Source organism: Eurypyga helias, unplaced genomic scaffold (assembly GCF_000690775.1).
Source record: "Eurypyga helias isolate BGI_N326 unplaced genomic scaffold, ASM69077v1 scaffold6546, whole genome shotgun sequence".
Taxonomy (NCBI): domain Eukaryota; kingdom Metazoa; phylum Chordata; class Aves; order Eurypygiformes; family Eurypygidae; genus Eurypyga; species Eurypyga helias.
This window is the reverse complement of record NW_010254628.1, coordinates 18,534-40,358: the sequence shown is the minus strand read 5'-3', so window position 1 is coordinate 40,358 and position 21,825 is coordinate 18,534. Positions and strand designations below refer to the sequence as shown.

The 21,825-nt window shown below is 39.9% G+C and overlaps 1 protein-coding gene across 1 annotated transcript in view; it reads right to left on the bottom strand.

The window, feature by feature from the left end:
* The window catches only part of SYT1 (synaptotagmin I), a 96,880-nt gene extending 83,162 nt beyond the window's left edge, over nt 1-13,718 (bottom strand). The window contains exons 1-3 of the mRNA XM_010153060.1: nt 13,712-13,718; nt 13,148-13,374; nt 68-190 (exon numbers count right to left, since the gene is read on the bottom strand). Of these exons, the coding sequence (XP_010151362.1) occupies nt 68-190; nt 13,148-13,374; nt 13,712-13,718 (357 nt within the window). The remainder of the gene's footprint in view (nt 1-67; nt 191-13,147; nt 13,375-13,711) is intronic.
* Nucleotides 13,719-21,825: the final 8,107 nt, after the last annotated feature.

Below are 21,825 nucleotides of genomic sequence, written 5' to 3'. Positions count from 1 at the left end.
TAATGTATTACTTCATGCTCCCCTTGCACACACAGAAATGAAATGTTACAGGTTGGTTGTTTCAAACCTGATTGTTCTGGAAGTCATAATCCAAAGAATACTGGATTTTCCCTAGTTTTTCCACTTCTTTGGGTTCTTCTTTCTCTTCCCCATCAGTCAGCCCAGTCTCTGCATCATCATCCTTAAGAGCCTAGAAAGAAGGAATGTAATATTCATAAATAAGGCAAACTCTTAAGTACCAGTTTAAAATATACACTGTCCTCAAATCTTTTTTAAAGCCATTGAAAGCAAGCATGACAGCAGAAATCCAAATATGCAGTTTACATATATATAGAGATTATTTAGGTTGCTCAAGAAGATGTTATAAATCAGCAAGCAAGCAATGGAAGTAGGAAGAAAGCTTCTCGGACTATTACAAGCAACGATTGTTATAAAACCTGGAAGTAGAAACAAAATATCAACTCAATACCAAAAAATTCTTCTGGGCTCACACTGGCTCTTAAAGAGGCACACGGAGGCAAACATGCTATTAAATAAGCAAAGTCACACATTCATTCAACTTAAGACTATCTTGGCAATGTCAAACCTGGTTGTGCATGCTGTGAATTGTTTGCAATTGGCAACATGTTTCTGTAGGATTACTATGATAAAGAGCATGTGCTGTGGATGAGTTCTTCCTACAATCATATGCCAAACATTTTTCATGTTTATTTAGAATGAATATGGAAGCAGAGTTTTCACCATGCCATTAGCAAATGCATGTTTCTCCTCTTCCCTCCCTCCCGAGACCAATTTCCTTTTTATTCATTCTCGCTATAAGCTTGGCTGAACCAAATTGATTGAAGGTTGATTTTAGTTTGCTTAGAAAGAAACACAAAAATAAAGAAATACAGAATTGCTTACAGTTTTGTCTACTGCATAAAACCTGCTATTTTTAAAGGACACAGTGGTTATCGTAGATTTTATACATAATTAAAATACTAAATGATGGGGTTTTTTTTTTTCCTTTTTTTCTTTTTCCCCTGTACCAGAAAGCAGAAGTATTTGTACTGTGGAAAAGGGGATTCATACAACTATTAAACCATATGAACCATAACTAACTATGTAGATCTTATTCCAGCAAATTCTTACCTGAGTAACAACAGAAAAATAGGCAAAAGTGATGAGATTTTCCACAGTGAAAAATTGTGGAAAATGTGAAAATAAAGTTGAGGGTGTGAAAACAAGGAACCAATACTGAGCATTCTTCCAGAATTGTTATTTGCATGACATAGTAACAGGTAGGCTTATTTATAAGAGCCATATCAGGATGAAAGCTCCTTTTATATGGAGCTTCTGCTTGCAGAAACAGACTATTAAGTGCAAGAATAAGATTTGTTATGTTCTTTCTTTTTTCTCAATGTGAGGTGGTCTGAAGACCCCTAGAGCATACATAAACAACAGGTTGCAGCTGGAGTTCTCTATCCGAAGAGACAGCAAGGCTGGCAAGTAGCTATGCCCACGGTTGATGGTGGCTGGTGAAAAAAAGAACGTGAGACCATTAACATTCTCCCTCAGCCATGAAGGCAGTGGGAGCCATGCAACAGCTGCACTGGGTGTGGTAAGCGGAAAGAATGATCTCCAAGGTAGAAAATGTTCTTTTTCTGAACTCAGATCTAAATTCAAAAGGTCAGACTCAAAACTGTACAGTATTAAGCAATTATTTCTCTACTTTTTGAAATAAGCTAGAATTCAACTGGCATAGCTCAACTGAAATCAATGCAACAACATTGATTTATGCAAGCTGAGGAGCTGGGTTAGAGTTAAATATCTGAATGTTAGTGAATGATGGACTTTTTACTAGGAACATAAATTACAGTGTACCTGGATGAGATCTGAGGGAAAAGTTGATAGTGGATGAGAATCACCTGTGATGTTGGAAAAGTAATACTATTTGAACGAAACCATTTCTATTTGGAAGGGCTGAACTGCTGGAAATAAAAATTATTTTGAGACATTCTAATCGCCAAGCTGCTAGTGAGTTCTCTGGCTGTAGCACAGCATTTTTGTTAGTGCAACAAGCGTGACGCTTCAATAGCGACAGGTTCCATAGCAAGAGGATAGTGGTGGAGCAAAGGCAATCTGGGGAACAGCCCCTGCAGGACCATACACAGGACCTGCAGGATATGGTGATGTGATTATTTCAAACACCTTGCTTTTGTTGGTAATATAAATAAGCTTGAGATTTTGAAAACAAACAAACAAACAAAACCCCAACAGATGTGAATCAATCCAGCCAAAGCAACCACATTTATCTGAGCCTGGAGACAAGAGGAAGCAGTAACTCAGAGTTGGATGTTAACTCCAAGACACACTGCTCTGAATCATCTCAGTGTTGCCCTAGCAGAGGTCTTCATGAGAGAAGAGTGATAAACAGCTCCAGTGTATCACTGTTTCTGGGGTAAGTACTGGACTTGCTGCTGTTCCACTGCTTTTGACTTGGATTTTGTTTGAGAGGAACTATCCTACAGCCATTCCTCGGGGATAAAGCGAGAATGCAAAAAGAACCTCTGTGTTAATCTCCAGGCATGAGGAATTTGTAACTATTGCATCAAGGCTATAGTTACGTATCCATACTGTCTCCAGAAAAACTATACACTCCTCTGCATAGCTGATCAATCCGGGAGGTGCCAGAGCTGTGGGGTAACCCGATGTGACAAAGTTCTTACTATGACTATGGAAAATATAACGGGAAGCTAATGTCCCTCTTGCAAGGGAGTTTTGAAGTGGAGACAGAAAACACTGCTTGGCTGGGAAGCATTTCTCCACAGGTTATGAGAGGCCTATTGGAAGGTGAAAGCTATTTCCCAGGAGAGAGAGCCAACATTGCATGTTACTCACATCAGCAGAGGAGCTATATGATTCTTCTGACCTTGAGTCAGAAACGCTGAAGCACTAAGAGACATTAAGAATGAGATGGTGTTCGGATTTGGCCAAGGTCATGGCATGGGGGGAGGGAAGAAATGACAAATTATTATCTCTACGACAGTCTGTACAAATAGTTCTTATGATCAAGAGATATATTTGCTTTCAAAATAGAGGCCAATGCTTCAAGAAGAAGCTGAGTCAAAGGAAGCACAGAAGTTTCTCATGTTTGATGAAACTGCAGAGTTCCAAAGAGGAAGAAGAATTGGATTGCTTCAAAGTACTTGAAACACCCCATAGGGATTTTCATTTTGTATTGAGATTCTCTGAAAGATCAATATTTAATGGAATAGTACTGCAACCCTCAATTTACAGCACACTATATCACACTATATTGGATCTTACTGTTGTATTGCTACAATCAATTAAAATAAGCGGCTATATTTTACTGGGTTTAGGAACAATAAAATACTTTTAATTATAAGCCAGCTTTCTCCTCAAGCCTCTTTGAATGACACAACTGTGATCAGAAAGCCTGAATTTAGATGCAGAGGAATATAAGCCTTTCCTTTCCTAATATTTCTTTTAATTCCCTGACATTTTAAATTCCTTTTCTCTGAAATACGCAGCACAGAAATGAATTATTAAATTGGGCTGGAGACAAGATTTATTTTTTCTAATTTGGGATGATTCTCAAGTTCACTCAAGTGGTTTCTTCATTTCTGCGTAACATATGCAGAAACACACAACAATGAAACTTCTATATCTTCTTAAGTGTGTGTAAGAATCTGAAAAACATAGGCTTATATGTAAGCAGGGGTAGGAATGTATAAAAATGTGTTAATCCAATATAACCATTACAAGGTGATAATGTCCACATCTAATGAAATCAGCAATTGGGAAAAGTTATGTTGTGCCAGGGATTTTAACAGAGCCCCATGTATACAGTATGTCTTCTTAGACCTGGGAGACAAAATTAATTTTTGAGCAACCTCCCATTTAATACATCTTTGAATGAGCTCCGTAACTAGTTCTAACCAAGGGCACAGACATAAATCTACATATGCTATCAAGATTTTCTTTTCTGTGCCACGTTTAGTTAATCGTTTTCAAGCTCATCTACTCTGTAATGGCTCCTGCAAGAAACAGGGATAAATTTCAGCAACCTGGGATCCACAGTTCAATCTGCTGGTTGTTTCTTCACTTCCATAATGTAATAAACAGTGATTTTAGAGTCTCCTCTCTTCTTCTGAGTTGTTAAATAAAATGCTTTATTTTCAATTTTTTTGTAGTTGCATCTTTTGCTCTAAAAAGGGAAGAAAAACCAAAACTGCTCGTAATTTCAGCTCTGCAAGACCCATACCTTGCAGCGGATTTTTACATTTCCTGGGCTTCCTCCCTCTCTCATTCCCTTAGCTGACAAAAGCCTCTCTCCAAGAACACTGCCTCCTGATACCACCACCATCCCTTGCTTCCAGCTCAGTTCCACCAAAAGCCCTGCACCCTGTCACTGGGTTTACCCCACTACTATCCACAAATCACAAGAGAGATTCTGGGATTCATATAAACTTTCATTTAATCCCTCCCAAAACCATATGGAGAAATCAAGAGGCTCTGCAAGGGATTAGCAGAGCTAGTCTGCTCTTTGCCTCCAGATTCCAGAAGTTCCAGGGAAACAAGCTGGTAGGAGACTCGGGTACTCCCCTAGTACACTAGGGGAGCAAGTGTACTTCCTAGCCTCCTGAGAAGCAAGACAGAGGTCCCAATCACGTCCGAGACACCAGGAGAATGCAAAGACCCAAGAAGGGGTATTTTGCACTTTGATTCCAATCCCAGTTATCTTCCTGTCTCATTGTTGATGCTTAGTTCATGCCACAAGCTATTCAAGACTGAAAGCAAAGTGTCTTTCACTGTCATATATAAAGAAACACTTTAATTATGAGAGTTTTTAGCGTTCCTTCCATTCAGGGGGTGGTCTATGGCCTCACTTTTCAGAAAACACGTTCCCAATAAGCAAGAAGGAGAGATGTTAGGAAGGAAAACATATGGCTGACTGCAGCCTGTAAGTTTATTTGCTGCAGAGTGCATGCTGCCATCCAGAGTTCCATCTTTGCCTGTCCCATCAATCATTCCTTCTGTTCACATGGTGAAGGGGATGTTTTTTTAAAGTGTGAATGATGCCCAGTCCTCGGGCTTGTGCAATGCCTGCTGAGCTGAATGGAAGAAAACAATATGATTTTGTAGCAAGAACGTTCTGTGCCATGTCCAACAAGGAATTTATCAGAAAGGCAATTTTTCCTCCACACCTAGGAATGGCTGCATTTCCACTAATGGTGGTGCAACTCTGATCAATTTCTTTCACATTCAAGAACACCATAATTCTGACCTGCGTAATTTTTATCCCAGGGGAAAACAGAAGCCTTTAAAAATTCCTGGCTGATTCCCTATCACAAAGCAGAAAAGCCTGCCATTGTAACACATTCTCTGTCAGAGTCCCTCAGAAGGAAAGGCAACATTTCATTCATTCAGCATCTGCTTGCTCTCCATGAATTAATTTAAAGAGCATGTTGTGCATGGGTTTCCAGTGGCTGAGCCAGGCTTTGGTCACTGTGAAATCTACTTTGCCATTACTGCCGTAACAGTGTTGGCCTCACAAACCAGCAGTGGGCCACACAGATGCAGGGAGCGAGCAGGACCCTGCCATGTTCAGCATGCCATGCCTTGACATCACTTCTTTGCTTGTTATCCAGGTTTTAAATGGTCTGTTGGGTTATTCAACGGTCTTGCTTGCTTTCTTTCGGAGCCCTGTGACATGAGGTCATCATATTCAGCTTAAGAGCTTGCTTAATTGTTCTGGTACTAAAATACAAACTTACTCTGGTGCAACAGGAGAATACAATGAGTGCTGGAGGGGTTCAATGTAAAATATGAATATATACATTCAAGTTGGAGATATTAGGCCCCCAAATCAACCTGTTTTTCTTGTAGCCAGTGTTTATTTGCTGAAAAAAGATGCAGCTGATCTCAGCCTGGGGGCCAATTTTGGAAGTTCACCCTGTGGGTCAGGGCTTTGCTTTGAAGGCAGGGCCCATGTGCATGCACTAAAAGAAGCAAGCACTCTTGCAAGAACGCTAGCGTGCTCTGCCCCCACTCCCCATATGGCAGCGCTTGGTTGTGCTGTGCAGCAGACTGTGAGTAGGAGGCAGCTTTAGACTACTTGGCCAGTGCATGCTGCTCCACCAATTGTTCTTCATCCTCCCCAAAAGAATGGCAGCAGGCCAGATGGAAGCATGCTTTGGGGCAGAGCTGACTTCTTGACATGGGAGGACCACTCTGTATACTACATTTATTTCTGTTTGAAAAATTTGTCATACTATATAATTAGGACTACATCTATTTAAGAGTGAAAATTAATCTAAATATAGCCAGACATGATTTATTGGGTGCCACATTGATCTGTGGAGAAAAAGTTGGCAAAGAATTGTTCTTTTGGCTCAGTTGCTTAAAAAGAGATAAGATCATCCTCTAAATAGGAGTTTATCAAGTACTTGATATTCTGAGGCTTAAAGGTTATTTTCTATTCATATTTATTAGTCATCATTTTGTAGAGAATAAATGCCTTTGCTTAAAAAGTAAACAATTAAATACTCCCAATGGGGTTTGAAATGTATACCCCATTAATACTAACTGCTATTCCAGATGTAGGTTATTCATACCCGCTAACTTCAGGCTCTTAGTGTAAGAGTTTAGCTCTCCATATAATCAGTGGATACAGGTGAATGTCTTGAGAGTGTGATTCAAATCACTTAATTTAGGCAATAATTGCGTACTTCCTAGACACCACTCATTAGGAACCTGCAGACTCTGGTCTTGAATAAAGAATTCAAAATGTGGTCTGTTAATCAAGAGAACACAAGAAAGAAACGTTCTTGACAATGGAAGCTTCCAGTGGCAAGACCTTCAGCACAGGAAACAACACTTGTAAGAAAATGAATAGGAGGCCTATCTTCCTAACAGTAAAATAGGTTACAATAAGAATAATTAATTAATTATATGACAGAAAATATATTTTTTAAAAAGGAGGAAAAAGAAACTCAGGAAGCATGCAAAGCTGGCTCCCATGTCTTCTTGGGAGTGACTGAGAGGAAGACAGGAATGCAAATAAGCCGAGCCTCATGGATCACAGCTGTTGCTTCCATATTTTTAAGGTTCTGAAGTCTAATATAAATCTAAGTTACAAAACAGTTTTGCAGAAAACCCTGCAAAACACACTCATCTATAACATCATATCTTCAAAAACATGTTATTTTCACATTTTTCAGGAAGTTTTATGCACCCTGCACAGTTGCCTTCTGAGGCAGGTGAAAAAGCAGGACGAGTGGTCAAGCCTGAGGTTGAACTAATGTACAAATGGGACTCAGTCAATCCATTTTGACTGCCACAGTATACTTATTTGGTTTGTTTTCTATGAAAGACTTGTCGCCATTGTTTCTGACTAATTTTCTACATAGTAACTGTAGTTACATAGCTCTGCAGCACATGCTGTCTTTCTGAGTGTGAATTAGGATGTCTCAGTGAATTGTGGGTAAGTCATGGCAAGCATGAATGTCACCATGGGCTGAGGATGCCAACAAATGGGAATCTGCATGCTGAGACCAAGACAGGTGGCACTGTGGAATAAATACACTCACTATTCTCCAGGTATTCAACTGGGGAAACAAACCAGCCCAAGAGCAAACATTGCAGAAGAAAAGACTGCAGCCAGCAACTGATCTCCTGTCCCTCAAAGAAATCCTCTTGGATTATTTCTGGCAATAAAGGCTTGGGTTCCTTCAAATGAAATCCAAGCTCTCTGGATGTCAGTGTGGAGTTTACTGACTTCATGCTACTTCGAAATATTTCAGGGCACAACATTTAAAAAGCTTGTTCTTTCCTTCAGTGTTTTGTCTCCATGAAAACAAGGGTATTTGAATTTACTGTCCAACAGCTAAAATACTAAGGTGAAACATGCTAAGAAAACCATTGTCTGTTGAAGTTCGATCAGGTGCAATTGCAGCTCTCAATATTACGTTACTCTGTAACACCCCAATGTTTCACTGCTATTAATACATGAACATTAATCAGAATATTCTGGTTAAGTTGGCACATAACCTCAATGTAAAAGGAAGGTCTATGTTTGTTTAAAAAGCAGACATACGGAGAAGTCTGATGGCTGACTGAAGACCACAGTAAGTCAGTAGCACAGCCAAGAACATACTCCTCATACTCCAGGGCGTAGTACGTATACCTGATCCCAAATCTCCTATTTCACCTAACAGACACATTCACTGCAAGTCAAAAATCTTTCACTAGTGACAGTGTTTTAGCCTGATGCAAGTGTTTTAGCCTGATGCAATGCGAAAGGACTGAGCTATTAAATCTCCTTTTCCACAAACCCTTTGTGACCTAATAAAATGTTCAGACCACCACAATTATTCTCCAAGCAATAGGGCTAAGTTGTAGTAATTTTTCAGTGATGCTGTTCATGACTGAAATGATTATGTCTATTCCTCAGCCCACAGGCTGAGCTTAAGCAAGAATTTTGCTGTACCAATGCATTAAATTCAGACTCAATAAATCAGCAGCTATTCTAGCATCTCTGGAGCTGGGTGTTTGGGGGGCTTTTCTTGTTCTAAAGAAAGAAGTAGTGGGTGCCACCAGGGGTGTTAGCAGAGACTGGAAAGTTGTTATAATGATGAAAACTGTGATGGGAAGATCTCATAAAAACACTGGTGCTAGTTGTTACTCATTTGCACCACAGAAATCTGGAGTAAGACCACTTTAAAGAGTTTGATATGGAGCACTAAGAACTTAAGGTGTGGGGACTGTACTGAGATGATGTGAGAGCCCACAGCAAGTTTCATGGGGTACCAATCATTTTAGCAACACTTAGAAACGAAGACATTAAAAATACACACTGCTTTCATCTACTCTTGATATGGTGACATTTATACAAAAAGGAAATAAAATTAGCAAGCTATTTTTATGTGCCTATCAATTTTAAACTTGAGCTTTCTAGTACAGTTTGACTTAATACTTTAACTACAGAAAGGATGACAACCTCTTTTCTTTTGCTCTCCTCCAGCCTCCCCCAAATATATACCCATCAAAATAAATACCCAATCAATTTGGTTCAGCCTCTTGATGTGTGTATCCAAGCTACTACATATAAATCTCAGCTGAGGAGCCAGAGCTGTCAGAAGACTATACGTATCACAGCTTTAGACTAGGTGCGTCCAAATAGCAAAATAAACCTACCGCAAGTGACAATCCAGAACAGTCATGAGACACAACATAGACAAGGAGGACATAGAAGGAAGAAATAAAAATTAAAACATCCACACACGAACATTAGTAAAAACCTTGGAGAAATGACCTTTTTACAGTAGTACATTCATTAACAATTTGCCTCCCCTAGAAGGAATCTAATCCTCCCAGTGGCCTTTGGTGAAGCTGTATACTCTACTTGAAAAAGCAAGCGTTGCCTGCCATGGATTAAGACTGAAAACCTAATCTTATTTTCAACTCACCTCAGCAACTACATTTGCTCATAATCTACCCTATTTTATAAACAGTTTCTCATTTGAAGTTGTGTTCAGGAAAGTGGACATTTTGAAGCATAAATATTCTAAAAGAGACCAAAATTCTATTCCGCTTTCTGTAATATCTAGCTATTATGTGTGACTGTAAAGCAGATTGAGTCTCCATGTCTAAATGATCTTTAACTATGTCAAGCTATATGGCTCTATAATGATTTGGCACGGATGTGCAGGTCAGCATGAGTATGTGCAGGTCAGAAGTTCTCTTTGACAAACAAAACCAGACTAAGATGGAAATTATATTTCCAGAAGCTGATACTTTCGATTTACCAAATGCTACTCCCTTTAAAGTACTTTGTGCCTAGGGAACTAGATTCTTGCAAGATGCCAAATGCCTATCAACTGTTATTATGCACCCTCAGCTGAAGGCAGAAGGTAATTAGCACTTGCAGGTTCAGGCCTAACAAAGACTGAACTAAGCTTTTTGGTTTTTTCACAACATTTGAGATCTTTGGTACTGTACATTGCCCTTTATAATGGCCTGAGATTTACATCTTGATCTCCAATAACTTGTTTTTTAACATTAAAATTTGCTTCTTTAAAGAGCTGAAAGGCCTTTTGTTATTCCCCTTTTTATTTTATGCCAGAGCCTCCAAAGTGACTCAATTCTCCTAGCTGAAATATTCTACATTTACCATTGTATTGAATTCAGCTAGGTATATCAAAAGTCGTACTGATAATTCTAGATTGAACTGTTAGAATAAACAATCACTCCTACAGGAAAAAAAAAAGAAGACAAGACAGATAAAATTTCACAAATTAGGAATTAAGTTGGTAAAACTTACTGAATGCCAAAGGCTTAAAATCTGTAAGCTATCAGACTGCAATGTATGAGTTTAAGGAGCTCATTTAAGTAGCCTGTTTATGAAATCCCAGGCAATGAAGAGAAAGCTAAGCTGGAGAGTTGGTGATGCATGCACTTATTAAAGGTTTGACATTCACATCAACTGAGAATGTACCCTCCTTAGGTTTAACTGTGCAAAAAACCCCATATTGGTTAAATCCCAAAATGTTTGGGCCACAGTATGTTTAAGCAACTAGACAGAATATTTAGAATTGATATATCTTAAAATACCTGTCTGTGTAACATTTCAAAGTTTGAGCTCTCTTTTGTAGACAAGACATACATGATTCAGCTTTTTATCATTTTTTCCCATTAAAAAGATATAAATTATAATAAATGTTAATTACATAATGTAATTTTGCATTTAAAACAGTTATTCTCCATGAATCTATGGTCATTTATCCAGGTCCTAATGAATATAATTAAAAACACTTAGTAATATATTGTAAATACAACAATGGCCTTACATGATATGGAACAAATTCTACATAAATATCAATCAACAGATTGCACATTATTTGTCCTACAATAAAGTATTAGGTTTGTTATCATTTGGTAGAACATAAGAAACATCTCAAGGAATTTTTCAAATTTCAATTTTTAATCAAACGGTTCTTCCAAATTATTCTTGGTTCAGTGCGAGGAGTTGGCTAACAGCAGCCCAGCGTAACCCAACAATTGATGATCTGATTTTCCATGCATTGCTGAGGGGGAAATATCTCACAATTACTTAATAGCCCAGAACAAAGTCTATAAATCAAATACAGTGAAACTACAAATGCTGAATCAAAGTGCTTAAAGAAAAGGGGTCTGTTTCACATCCATCACCTGGAGAAAACAAAATCAACATAATATCTTTTTCAAGGGAGAACTCAAAACTTATGCTCTGTTATTTTTTTGAGCTTGGCCTTAGAAATCTTCCTAACCTTGGAACAGCTGTATCTACGTAAGTGATTTTGTGTACTGATGAGGTCTGAATTTGTCTTGTGTTGGTGTCATGCACTTCAGTACACCAGTGTGGCACATGAAGCATCTTCCCTCCAGGTGGTACCAAGGTTGAAGCTGCGCACCAAGGCACCATCTAAAGTGGTCCACTTGCAATGTGCATGCAAGAGTCTCCATCCATTCCCTCTTTGTGCCTGTGCAGGACTCTTGTTATTTGCATTAAGCAATCTGGGATGGCTACAGGGAAATCTGCTTTGTACTGCCCACTAGCACGTAGACACATGAGTACACCTAGTATGGGCAACTGGTGTGAACTTCATTAGCTGTAAGCATACAGTCAAAACAGATTGTGTCAGATTAAGCCTCACTCCTTCCTTCATCACTCACATGATAACTGTGTACAGTAGTCACTCTAAAATGTTGATGCATAGAGCTTGAAAGTAATGAATTTTGCCAAGGTTTACTTTATTGGTGTAGTGTATAGCTTAGAAAAGTTAACTAGTCTAATGAATCAACATTTTAGTAGTGGCTACTGCAACTGAGTAGCACGAACAGGAATAGAACAACTGGATCTTCAGTTATTTTCTTTCCATACTGTCTACTGAGCAAGAACAACAAAGACTGTCCTCTTGTCTGATGATGGAAACTGGCAATAGCTCTGACAGCTCTGTACCTCTGAAGCTCATCCATTATTTTACTCCTCTTATCTGAGCTCCTTTCAGACTCCCCTTACATGATCCAGTTGCTGCTGGTCATCAGACCTGTAAGGCTTCCTCATCCACTCTCCTGATTTTGCTCTTCCCCTGTCACATCACACGTGCCTGGAGAAGCATGCTAATCTGCTCCAGGGCTCTTAAGACTGGCTGATAAGCCACACTGGTGGCTGCTTCATCACTATACAGTAGCATCTCACCACCTGTTCTGGCTGGCTCCATGGGCTTCTTAGCTACTTTGCTCTAGGCTTCTCTTCTCAGATTTTGTGCCTGACCAGCTGGCCCTAGTCCTTGGGTTAGGACAATACTAAAACCCTGTTAAAAAAAGCTTTATTTTCTTTCAGGAACGTATTAGTTTATGCCCCTGAGGATAAGGTCCCACAGCTTTCTGCTTCTCTTGCATGAAGAAGATCTGAAGGACAAGTTTTTCTGCCCTTATGAGAATGATGCTGCTCAAAAGGCATTATGCTAATAATTTCCTCCAAGTTACTCAGTTATCACAGAGCTGCCAGTATGCCCTGTTATCTTTAATCTCCTCCTCCCTAGTACAAAATGAATTTTCTCAACATCATTGTGTTGAATGCCCCTGTGCTGTTCTTTTTTGGCTGTTTTCCCTTGTTTCTATGATTCTCATTTTTTCGTCTGTACTGTTGTTTCTTTCTCTGCTGAACTTTTGCTTTTGTATAAAAAGACATTCAGAGTTCAGAGCTACTTTTGTTTATCATGTAAGCTCAGAAATACTGCTATACAAACACTGTACTAGGTCCTGGTCAAAGTCTTCAAAAAGGATAGTGAAAATTGTGCACATTTGCTTCATTTTTGGTACAACCAAGATACTCTCAATAAACTTGTCCCTTCCAGATGAGTCATTATATGCCAGCTCTTTTTTTTTTTTTTTTAGTAGAGCAGAGAAATCGGCTGACTGCTTTATCAATGATGCTACACCCAGATTCATCTTTCGTGATACCACCGAGAAGATGCTGCCAATCAGTCCCCTCTTCACAGAGCCACTACTGAGGCAACAGGCAGAACTTCCTGCAGACACATCAAACAGAAACCTTCAAATGCAACTCAAGAGTACAAGAAAAGGAGAGGTACTTTACCTGGTCTTTCATGGTTTTCCCTAAATCTTTAACATCTTTCATGTTAATAGCATTCTTCCCTCCCTTCTCCTTTCCCTTCTTCTTGTTCTTCTTTTTGAACAAGCATTTCTTACAGAGACAAAAGCAGCAGGTAAGGATTAATAGGACTGCAACTATGGCTATGGCTATTAAGGCCCAAGGTGGCACTGAAAGAGAAAAAGAAACACACACAAAAAGAAGGTGGTAAACTGTTAGTAGGGTTAAATTTAGAAACAAGAGCATTTCTCTCACAGCTAAGCCTTTTTCAATGAAAATGCCTTGAAGAAATACCTGAAATCCTTTCTAAAATATTGTTGTCATTTGGATAATTCTCCCAACTCTGAGCATTTGCACCCACAACTCCAATTTAACACATCTAGCTATTTACATGCCTGGTGACACATATCAAACTCACTTGCAGCTATTTTGATTAATCAACCATCTGAAAACAATATGTCCAAAATATTTATGCTGTGCAAATCTGTAAAATGCTCAGCACATTTAGGCAATTACTTGCTTCTTTCTGTAAGCATCTCTCCAACCCACCTGGCATCGTGGCTGAATCGGGTGGAACTGACTGGGAATTTCCCTTTTCTGGAACGGCATCCAATCCAAGCAGTCAGTTTTAATGAACAGCCCTTCTCCTCTGCCCACTGCTGCACTTGACAGACTCGCAGACTCCTCACAACGCATGCAGGTCAAGGGCACCAGTAAAGACCGACCAAGGACAAAGGACTGCCCAATCCAAGGGCATTTGCCCTATTCGTCATCGTGTCCTAATGCTAGCAAAGCTTCAGTACGTAGCTATATTGTCACCTATACTTTCCAATAAAGAAAAGAGCAGGTTCCCTTTACTTACTCAGTCCAGGCTGCTGGACATGGCTGAAGCATGAATAAATAACCGAGAGCACTTACTATCATAAAACGGTCTTGTTAAAGAGCAGAATTTTTGGAAAAAAAGGAATTAAGATGACACTTAAACACAAGTACTCCAGAAGGGAATTATCTTCATACAAATCAGCTTTAATGACCACTGATCCCCACATTTCACCAGAACACCTGATAAAACTTTAAATCTTGTAAACTGCCATTTTCTAAAAATCTCGAAATGCACTCAGTCTAGCAGGTCTGCAAGATACTCTCTCAGTGCACTACCTAAAGGTCTCTGATACGACACAGAGCAAAACCGAAGAGTGAATCAAATCTGACATGTTGACGTCAGTGAATCACAAAAGGGAGTGGACAGCATAAACAGAGAAAATTAATTGCTTAAAGGAGCTAAGCAGAGTGTGAAGCATGGTCACAGCAACTTCTGCTACATTATTAGCAGTTCAGGAAGAGGACAAAGCACCTACACCTTCCTTACTCTAAATTTAATGACTGTATCTCTAACTTCTATTCAAATGTCCTTGGTGACAGATAGAAAAATAATGCAGGAGAATAGTTAAACAATAATTTCTGTAATACCTTGTGTCTCCAAATGTTCATTAAATGCAGCTGCTATAAAAGGGAAGCTGTACCATATGTAGAACAAATGAGAACTGATTACTAAACAAATGAATGTTAAAGGATGAACAGTGAACAGATTAACAGCTGTTTATGGGATGTATTTTATGGAGTCAGCAGCAGCACTTCTGCAGTTAAAGTTGCACTAGATCTGCACTTACCACAACTTAAAATCTGTATTTCATGCATTAATGATTTCACTTTGTCTTCAGATCTGGTGTGGTAACACTTTGTAGCACAACTGACTCTTACAAATTTGTGAATTGTTTTTCATCCAGCACTCACTCACTGCGTTAAAACCATCGCCTTTCCCAGACAATGTGTGTTCTTCTCAAATTCTGAACTTCATGTGTGCACTTCGTATGTTAGACACTTAGCATCTAAAATGGTATTTACATAACACTGTACTTTATATCTGAGCTAATCTACAAGAGTTATGTCAATATGAAATGAATGCTGTGCCCAAATTTATCAGCTCTTTGTTTTGCTGCCTTGTCACCTGTACTTGAAGCATGATGTCAGCGAATATGGGGAGAAGCAAGAATATGGTACGGGGTTCTGCCTGCAGGATGGCACCATGGGAGGAAAGAGAGGAGGGACGTATCAAATACAGGTGCAGTGGGAGAACCAAGGAATCGAGGAGGCAGGGAATGTGGGTGTTCATAGGCTACATACATATGCATCCTACAGCTGAAAAAGCTTGTGTAGGTAGTGAAGTCAGGTGCCTTTGTGCTGAAACTGTTATGTAAAGTGGTATTCTGGCAATGCTGCCTTGGTTCTCTGGAGCATGAACAACGTAGGGTGCCTTGGGGAGCATTTGAAATGCTTGCAGATACCTCAGCTTCTTTTTTATAACGTGTTGTCTGCTCTCATCTGTTTGTAATTTCATTTCACCCAATAGCTCTTGTGATGCAATTAAATGATCATCAAATTAATATCTGAGACATGAAGAATTATGCAATATTCCTTATTTATTCCTTCAAAGAAAATAAGCTTCCTCTTTAATTAAACAAAGCATAAGTGATAAAGAAAAAAAAAAGGGTAACCCAAAATCTCAGTATTTCCAATACAAGAAGCCTGAAAAAGCAAAATGGAGTGGATTATTTTTTTTCCCAATAAAAGTGTACTATCTCTCTCAAGGAGATGGCTCATCCTACCAGTGCCACTGACAGAAACTGCCGCTGACAGAAATTGCCCCATCAGTGCATGTATGTTAGATTTAAGACAAATGGAACATACAGTCCTCACTGGCTTTGAAGCAATGTTTGTTTCCTTTCCAAGGCATTATTTAAGTAATTTTAAATGTTAATAATTTTACATCATATGGACAAAATTTTCTGAAATCATTAAAGGCTTGGGAGGGTGTTCTTATTTGTGCTCCCCAATTCATGATGCTTCCAGAGGAGCTTGAATTTCAGAAAAAGATAAGTTTTGAAAAATCAGTTTTCTATAAAGTTGTCTAAAGGTGGACAGGCCAGAATGAAATTACTAATGCAACCAGTCACTTTGGAAGACTCAAGTCTCTACTTTTTCAGCCTTTTTGCCAATTGTGAATAACATGTATGAAAACCTTAGCGACAGTATATGAACCTTACTGGTTTTGCACAGTGGCTCACTTTGGAGATTTTTATTGATTAATTCTAATTGGACTTTACCCCCACTCATGCAAGATTTTCAAAGAATTTAATTTTTCCAGTGTTTAAATGGACAACATAGGGAATCTACAGTTTGACAACTACCTCCATCTATATTAAATCAGTTTGATTGGGTTTAGTAGTGCAGTTTGAACCTCAGAAGGTCTTTGGACATGATCCATGTAACAAAAGACCTCTGCAGACGAAGCAGGGTGAGTGACATGAAAAATGCAGATCCTGACCAAGCAACCGAGGTGTCAGGAAGTCAGAAGCTTCCTGTACAACTTGTCTTACCCAGTGCCTGCACAAGGGGGTGCTTTGAAACAAGCAATATTTAGCTATGCGATCAAGGAAAAACTATTGGTTTAAGGATAATTAATATGTGTTTAAACTTTCTGGTATTTCAGTGCTATTTTCTTTGTTCTGCTCCCACGGGCAAATACAGAATACTTATTTTGAAGAACCTGTCATGAATCACTACGTGATTTGGTGGTTCTACAAGGCTCTTAAAGACAAATCTATAGGAGGGGATCTGCTGAGTAGCATAGTTAGTAAATACGGTCTTGAATTAGTCTTATTGATCCAATCCAAACAGGACTTTACTCAGAAATGCAGGAATAGAGCCGATCTGTAAAGGGAGAGTGTAGAGAAAATTAAATGGATGGCTTACTCCTGAGCAATAGCAAGGAACTGAAATGAGTAAGCACTAGGATTGTGCTGATAATTGAGGCATTTTAGGAACTGATTTTGCATCCTTCACTCATGCTGAACATCAGTCAGACATGAATGCAGCAATAGGAACTGTGGGCTCTCTCATCCCTCTCTGTCTCTTCCTACCACTAAGGTCAGCCAGGGCTGTGTGCATACTCGGGGTCATTTGATCCATTTGCAGCATTTCACAAATACAGCAGCTGTGATGCACTTACATTATCATTTTAGTTTGGGCTTACGAGTGCATTTATGAGACAGATCTCCACACCTCATCCATATACTCATGACGTGCAGCAGTTTGGGAGGGCATGACGGACCGAATGGGAACATATGGTCCCAGAGGTCACTTAATGGTGCTCCAACTGCAAAAAGCACTCAGCCCATGGGTGCAACCCGAAACCAAAGCATTCACCTACAAAGTTTACAATGCAGGCCTGGGTCCTCAGGACCAACTGCTTCACTCCACTGATTTGCTTCTAATGTGTGCCAACCTGTCATAAAATCTTGTTCAACTGAATATGCTAGATTCAAAGGAAAAGATGTAGTACTGACTTATTCACTTTAAGAGCTACAAATTACGCCCTTTATATAAAGATGTCCTTACTTGGCCTTACAAAAAATGCTTGGAGAGGTACAGGCCTTGGGTCTAAAACTGACATTCCCATTAGATGATCTAAAATTATCAAATGCCTTGGAGGATGTTTGACTCAAGAGGAAAGACAGTAAGAGGGAAGTCACAAAACATGTTAACAGCATCAAAGTGCTACAGTCTGTAAAAAAGAGTAAAATCCTTCATCCTAATGTTCTTCCCTTTCTGTGTGCAATGTCAGAGCAAACTTTATTACCTTAGAATCCAAAGAGAGGGAAGGTCAAGGAAGAGAGGAGCTCAAATAAAAAGCGAAGACTTCCATACCAAAAATGCTGTCCGCTGACAATTCCCAATTAAACAATTAAGAAGCCCCATTTAAACTGTGACAGCAGAAGACTATCAGATGATGGCAGCTTCCATAATATTCTGCAAAAGATGCCCATGGCATGTCGGAACTGATAAATGTGAATAATCTATGTTTCAGAGGGGGCATGATACTGAACAGGAAGCTGCAGCTGCTGAATAGTGGCATGAGAAACGCACTGCATTAATCTAAAACTTTGGTAGGCTGAGCATGAGAGCACTGGCAGTTTTCATTTACTAAACCCAAGTCTTATCTTAGCTTTTTGCACTTACAGCTTCTAATCAGGAAGCAAACACCATATATAGCTGTATTCAGACTTTCTGTATAGAAACTCCCCAGGGGCCACGTTCTGGGAATCAATTTGACTTTCATTAGAAGTTACTTAAAGAAAATGTACCGAGAGCAAGGACCCAAGTAATAGATACCACTGTTCTCAGCAAAAGGAATACAAAGGCGATCAACGCAAGGAAAAGGAAATGCTGATACATGGTAAAATTGCTTGTAAAAGAGGAAGATAAAAACTGCAAACTTACAAATACCGATGATTTAAATACTAGCCTTCAGGCTTATACACCTACATTTCTACCCCAAACACTCTATCTATGATCTCTTATTTTAATAGCATGCTTGAAACACATTATTTTCAGTTTCTTACATTTAGCACACATTTTTTAGAGGTTAATAGCTCCTCTGTTAACCTGCTCTTTCCCCCTGAATCAAAACGAAACAAAACATGAGCAACAGAGAGTTAACACAGATCTTCCCTCTGCCAGCTGTGGGACTGCCAGTTGGGAGTCTTCTCCTGGGCTCATTTTCAGCTCAGCCACAATGCACACACTCCTTGGGGGTCACATGGCTCCTCAGGAAGGTCCCTCTTGCAGGCTGTGGCGCCTGCCTGCCCTTCCCAACAGTGCCGTGCTTCTGTAGGGCTGTTGGCTCTCCTCTCACTCTCCCACATTATTCAGCTCTCCTGCCTGCTCCTGCCTCCCCCCTCCTCCAGCAAATACAGCCCTATCTTCCATGGCCCTGCATGAAAGAGCGATATTCACCACTTGGCACGCAACGGCCCAGAGGAGGAACCAGCAGCCCAGCTCCTCGATGCAGAGCATGTCCCTTGTGAAAGACCACAAGGCCGTCCAGTGTGACAAACAACAGCCTCCCCTTTCCAGCAAAACCTCTCGGTCACTGTAGGGAAAGGAAAGACTTTGGTGGAAGATGCTTTCTAATCAAATAGTATTTTTAAACTGATGCTTCCTATCAGTTCATGTATCTGATACCATAAAGCTTTTAAAAGAAAATAAATTAATTCAGGTTCTAGATAACTGCCAGAGAAAGTACTGGGCACACTGAGCAGCTGGGGAAGATGAAGAAAGCTGGAGCCTCCCACCAGTCCTGGAAGCCAGACAGGTTTGCTGAAGGCTTTCCAAAAACTGTATGTACCAACACCAGCTGAGGCCAAATACTTTCTTGAGAAAGGACAAAACAACCCATGAGGGTAATATAACTCCGATGAACAAATCCATAGAATCTTGAGATGACTGCTTTCCATCATGTGGACAGTTGTACTTTGTGGTTAAAACACATTTCACTTTTCTTGTGACATATACAATATGTTGTGCTTCAAACTTGGATTGATAGTCTGAAGGAAAAAAAACAGTATAAGAAAGTTGTGCAACTCCCTCTGCCTTTGAATTGGAATTTTCAAAGGGACAAAATACTCCAGTCGTCTCAATCCTGGGACTCAGAAATTAAGAGAATAAGACTCAAAAGCAATGAAATTGATGGGGAAAAAAATCAATTATGCCTATATATGTTTGATTTTCTTGGCTGATTTCATTCATTGTATGCAATGAACACTGGTTTTTATCTTCTTTCTCCATTTTTGAACACTTGGAAATATTATTTGTGTCACATTTTCACGGTTTACCCTGCAAATATGAGGGCCAGGGTTGTATTTCAATTTACAAAACAGGAATCACATTTCTTGCATATCAGAATTAGTCATGCATAGGACATGTTGAATGTTGTAAGTTCCAAAACTAGGCAAACACTCCATTGCCAAGGAAGGAAAAGCTAATTTGGCATTTTTAAAAATAAAATAGTTATGCAGGGGTAAAGTTCCTTAAAAAAAAAGGAACTGCTTTGTAATTTCTGATAAGATAAACTTGTAGAAACTCTATGTCTCTGTAAGCCAATGGTTTGTTAACATATATTAACAATACAGGATTATTTTATACCACGGCTTAAAGGTGGTATAAAACAGCTACTATTAAAAGAATTAACAACCATTGGAGTAACACATGAAGTTCCCACTGAAATAAATAACCAGTTTTATTCCTTACTGAGATTTGATATTCATTTAGAAGGTCTCAAATTAAAATGGCTTGTATGTAGAACTTCTCATCAGTAGATCACGAAGTGTCTGATAAAGGAGGTAGGTAACACTATCTGAACTGCAGAGATGCAGACAATAATACGTACAGAATAAAATTACTTTGGTTAGCACTATACAGAAGACACCGTTGGAGCACTGGTCTACATGACTGCCTGGTGCAGTGCAGAGGAAACAACAGGGGCTTCATTTGCTGCTAGCATGCTTCCAGGACCACAAGTCCCCCTGCGACATCTCTGCCAGCAGCGGGGTTCATCGAAGCTGCAGGCCCCAGGCATGCACCCCACAAGCGCAGGGAGCCAAGTGCTGGAGGATGCCATCATGTGCAAGCTGCAAGCAAGTGCACCCAGCGAGGAGCCTGGGGTGCAGTGCCAACCTCAGATCCCACCAGAGTAAGCACCTCAAACACCACCCCAGGGTGTGTGCGCACCGCATGCCTCCTGGTGCAAGAGAGGCAACGCAAACGGACACCCAGGAGGAACTCCTCCAGCGCACTAAGTCCCCAGCGTGGCGTGCCCTGTGCGACACCAGAGCCCAGCATGCGTCAGAGGTGCCCCGGGTCCCAGCGGCAGGCCCCTCACGGCCCTCATCTTTCTGACACATCTCACTGGCCACCTCAGCTACTGCAGCTCCAGGAGCCCTGCTCAGCCCTCAGGGCACCTCCTCTGCACTGCTTCTTCCATGGAGCAGGCCAGCAAGCCGCTTCCCGATTTTCTGCATGGTCGTCTCCTACAGAACAGCAGTGCTGCTGAAAAGGACTGAAACGTGGCACTTGTACCCTGGTGCGGAACAGTTACTGTCAGCAGGGTAATTACTGTCCCACGGACAGTGTAACAACATGCCGTGCTCTGAAAATGTTCCAGGCTTGCAGTGAGTTTGGGACCTAAAAACTTAATTTTGTTTATCACCATATAGCTCTAGCATAAACGAAGAGACTGAAGTTTCATTTGTGTTACATTCATGATGTGCTACTTTGATAATAACTTTTCACTTCTTTAAAACTAGCTTTAAAAACAATATTTTTTTTTCCCTGACTCCTGCCATTTTATCATCCAGCCAGCAAGATTGTATCCCGAGTCCATACATTCAGATAAAGCACTGAAGTATGGGATAGCACAGGGTAAACAGAATTTATTCCTCATACACACCAAACTGATGAACTTTACCCTTTGGAACAATCCTCCTGTTCCTCAGCCTTGTTGCCAGTCCAGATTTTCATTTGCTACCTTATTAAAAATTTTGGTGAAATTCTCAGTGAAATTTACTGTCTCTCCATGTGAAACAAGACCAAATGTCAAAATATAAAGTATTTCAAACTTGTAAATAATAAAATCCTTTCTGCTCGTAAAAAAGTATGACACCATTTCCCTCAGGTCTTGATCTTTTGCCTCTATCCATTATATAGCCTGGTAGTGCCAGATTATTGACTTTGAACAGATACAAAGTAGGTTCATTTACCTGGTT